The sequence below is a fragment of the Triticum dicoccoides genome, chromosome 7A, assembly GCF_002162155.2.
Source record: "Triticum dicoccoides isolate Atlit2015 ecotype Zavitan chromosome 7A, WEW_v2.0, whole genome shotgun sequence".
Lineage (NCBI taxonomy): Eukaryota > Viridiplantae > Streptophyta > Magnoliopsida > Poales > Poaceae > Triticum > Triticum dicoccoides.
Window position 1 is genome coordinate 59,367,453 of NC_041392.1, and position 4,403 is coordinate 59,371,855.

Here is a 4,403-nt window from a genome sequence, read left to right on the forward strand (position 1 = left end):
CAAGTCCCACTCACGACGACCGAATCAAATCCACACAGCAGCACGGGTCAAACAAACCAGGCACACGTCTCCTCCTACCTCTCTCTAGCTAGCAGTTCAACTGGCCACGTCATTACGTAGCATGCATGCATGTGCCATGGCCATGGCTATCTCGAGGAACTTGCCCTACTCCCTCACAAGTTCCTAGCTATAGCCACGCTCCTTATTGCGCAGGCGATCGAACTGGGTGACTAGATTGGTACGGTTGGATCACAGCTTCCCAAGCAGTCCCAGAGGGATTCCTCGATGCGGGCGAAGCTGTCGTCGAGCTCGTACATGGAGCACGAGAACGCCGCGTCCTCGCCGCCGCTGCCGCCGTACAGTGCCTCCCCGGGCTCGTTCTCCAGCGCCGGCACCGCCGCCTGGTCGGCGTCGACGTCCGCGGCCGGCTGGTGCTGCTGCGCGACGAGCTCCTGGAACACGGACGACCGCAGCAGCAGGCTGAGCGCCGTGGTGGTGGACGAAGGGGACGGGGACGGCGAGGGGCCGGCGCCGAACACCATCGAGCCCACGTCGCCGAGCAGAGAAAGCGAGTTCCGCGAGGGCGGGAGGAGGCGGAGGCCGCCCATGTCCCTCGGCGTGACCAGCGTGGTGGCCGTGGTGGTGGACGACGGGGACGGCGCGCCGCTCAGGCCGCTCATGGCCTCGGCGGGGGCGGCCCCGGGCTTGAGCCAGCGGATGTAGGTGCTGAGGTCGAAGTTGGTGACGGCGTTGATGCCCCGGTACTCGATGGCGGCGATGTCGTAGGCGCGCGCCGCCTCCTCCTGGGTGCTGTAGGTGCCGAGGTAGAGGTACTTGTTGCCGAACACCCTGCCGATCCGGGCCTCCCACCGCCCGTTGTGGTGGTGCCGTGCCACCCCCCTGTACTTGGAAACGCCGCGGGAAAACCCATTGCTCTTTCTGCGTATTATGTGCAAGATCCAAGATAGTTAGCATAATTTTTCTGGGGCCAAAAATTCGCACCTTGTACAAAACAAGATTTTGTAAAAAAATTCTATTTTTTTAAACACAGTACAAACGCAAGCGCTCACACACTCAGCCTATGACCACTGCCCCTATAACCATCCAAGCACAAGTTGATTCGCTATTTTTGTTTTGTTTTTTTAATAGTTTAGTTTTGTTAACCAAGAGTCATGGTCTACCCGTCAGCTACATAGTTAAGATCTTAACCAATGGAAATTTGACTCCTACAAGGAAAACATTTTTTTTTTACAAAAAGGAAAACAACTTAATTATTTCATCGGTTGTAAAAAGAGAGGTGTGCGTGAGACGACCAAGAACACATGGTAAGTGATCATGCTCATAATTTAGTAGATCAAGAAACATTTTAACTTTAATGTGGCTATCTTTGATGGCGTAATACTTTCCGTGCTCCCTAGCACTTAGTCGTAGTCTCATGTGTTTTTCAGAGTGTCTTCGTGGTTGGTTTGGGACGGCGTGGCGTTGGCACTTCCCCAGGTGAGGAATAATTTCTTTCTTGCCGTATCTTGTTTTGTTGGTGTGCTTGTCAGAAATGGAGGGCATGTGGTTTTATGTCTCTAGCGGGTCTTTCGGGATCGGTGGGTTTAGATTTTTGGGAATCCGTCTGTATCGATGATTTTCCAGCTACTGCTTCTACAAGCTTATGGGTTTTAAAAAATTTGCTCCCCCAGATGTGGCATCCGGCTTTGCTCACAGTGCGCCGCCGGTGGATGCAGGAGGGAAAAAACTTCGGCACCTTCAAAGCTTTGATTGTAATTTTACTTTTCTATTTGGGTGTGTTCGCAAGGTTATGTGATCCTTAGTAGTTAGTATATGGCCTTTAGGCCTTTTCACAACAATTTTTCTCTCAAAAGGCATAATTGTTTTTCTATCAACAACATATCGGGCCTCAAAGTTCTTTTGTGTTTCTCAAAAAGAAATTTACAATATCTAGGATTGAATTAACAAAATATAGCATCCATTCATTATGTATAGTTTTTCAAGAAAAAATATATTTGCCGCACCTTCTTATTGACGCTAGGTATTCTTCCCTGGATACACCCTGCATCACCTTCAGCTCCTTCTCGTAGTCGACGACCTGTTTGCATGCACAAGCATATCAACAGTAGCAAGTCAGTAATACAATCTAGCAGATCTACATATACATATGGAAAAGGGAACTAATAACATATTTTGAGAACCGGCAAAAAAAACATATTTTGAGTACAAAAATACGTACTGGGAAGTTAGTATAGGTGGTGGGTCCCCAGTATTTGAGCGCTGCCAGATCGTATGCCCTCGCCGCGGCCTCCTCCTCGTTATACGCCCCAAGGTAGACTGCGTGACGATATACATACAAATATGAGATATATATATATAAGATTGTCTCCGATAAAGATGCGGTATACAAGATGAACATATATGTATGTATATAATATAGTCACAGCTGTACGTACATATACAAGAAACGTATGATAAGTGGATGTCACGTTTTTTTTTTGAAGATAGGATGTCACGTATTACATACCTTGCTTTCCTTTCTTCTTTTGTGTCGGGTTCCACGTCCCCTTGTCCCATAGGTGAGCCTCGAACCTGCCCGTCCAACGATGCCTGCAAAAAGATACGGCCGTATTGATTCTCAGTACGCTAAACAATTAATACGCAAAAGCTTAACCCACAAGAATACATGTATATACTATACGTACGCAAGCAAACAAAAAAAAACGTTATACATGGGTACGTGTTGAAGCACGTACCTGCTTACACCTCTGAACCTGGAGCTCCTCTTCGCCGCCGCATTGCCGCCGACCGACTTGTCGCCGGCGCCGTCTTTACCGTTGCCCGTCACCCCAGACAACCCCGACCCCGCCGGAGGCTCCCTCTTTCTCCTCTTCACGCTGATCTTCACGCCGTCGTCGACCACCGGCGCCGCCCTTGGCGCAGCCTCGCAGTACCGGACCCCTCCACCTCCTCCCCCTCCCGCTGCGACGATGCCATTGATCAGCTCATCCTTCACCATCCCATACGCCTCCATGGCCGAAAACCCGTGTGTACACTTTTCTTTTCTCAACCTAGCTCGGATCTCACCAAGAATGGCGTCGGGAGCTAACCCCGTTGGGCGCGTGCAAGTTTATACCCGCGCGCACGCACGGGCCGGTGTCCGTATGCAGTAGGTGCGCGGATGGTGGTGGTGGAGTCCATCCTTGTTTCCATCTATGGGGCTGAGAAGGACATGAGGCGTCGATGTTCCCGGTGCCAAGGGCTTTGTCCCTTGTGCTGGCTACGGTTTTGACAGCTTTTCTGGCCGCCATGCATTGGTGGGTTACCGTATAGCTAGCACACGGCGGATGTGGCCTGCCCTTACTGGCCAGCAAAAATGGTTTCAAATTAGCCTCCCTGTTAAGATATGCGTAGTTGCGTACACACCTAGCTAATAGTCAATTGGTAGTTTCTTTCCAGGATGATCATCCGGGGAATAGATTTCTCTTGCTGATGTTGTCTTAGTTGGAACTCAATTTTGATGAAGTTTGTTCAAAGCATGTAAGTGATGCTGATATGAATAAATCTGAACCAAACTGGAGAAACAAAATTCTAATTTGGACCAGATTTGAAGTCTCATCTCCAGCTGGAAAGACTGGCCCACATGTCATGCTGACGTGGCACTGTGGAGGATTCTATGTCATTTGACATGTGAGTGGTCTCTCTCCAAACAAGGAGATTAGATGAAGCAGGTGTTTGCAAGTTTTGTATTGTAGGGGTTGTCTTGCAAACCTAATTTAAAGTAAGGGGTGGTTTAAATAAGGACATCAAATGCATCGTCTCTTTTTGTGTGAGGGGAAGACACTTCAAATGCATCTTGTCACAAGCTTACATCACACATGATGTTTCCACATAAACAAACAGAAGCTAACACACCGCGTGGTCAGTTATAGACGGCACCAAAGCCGGTCAGGATAAACATAAAATGTTATCCTGGTTCAAAGGGCCACAAAGAAAAACTTAAAAACTGGCAAAATAATCAAGCTGCAACCAATATCTGTTTAAAGCATAATTTTATGTTTCATTAATAGCAGAAGAGTCATACGTACATGCAATAAGTTGCCACCAGTGCCAATATATACATACATATATGTATATATATACACATATACATATATATATATGTATATATACATATATGTATGTGTATATATATATATATATATATATATATATATATATATATATAATTGACATTTTAGGAGTGAAACAAAGTATGACTAGATCGTCCAGACCCGGGATAAAAAAAATATTCTACACGTCTGTAAAATGCCATGTAACGTAGAAAGTCAATAATAACATACAAAAATATATAATGGGCATAAGTTTTTTGTTTACCCGACGTAAAATTGCAAATGTAAAAA

General features: G+C 46.9%; 1 protein-coding gene across 1 annotated transcript; it reads right to left on the reverse strand.

The window, feature by feature from the left end:
* Window positions 1-230: 230 nt before the first annotated feature.
* LOC119328104 (AP2-like ethylene-responsive transcription factor At1g16060) lies at window positions 231-2,799 on the reverse strand. Its single transcript, XM_037601138.1, has 5 exons — window positions 2,765-2,799; window positions 2,528-2,610; window positions 2,240-2,337; window positions 2,025-2,098; window positions 231-939 (listed from the first exon to the last, which is right to left on the reverse strand). The coding sequence occupies exons 1-5, from the start codon at window positions 2,797-2,799 to the stop codon at window positions 231-233; spliced, it is 999 nt and encodes a 332-aa protein (XP_037457035.1).
* Between the last annotated feature and the right edge of the window lie 1,604 nt (window positions 2,800-4,403).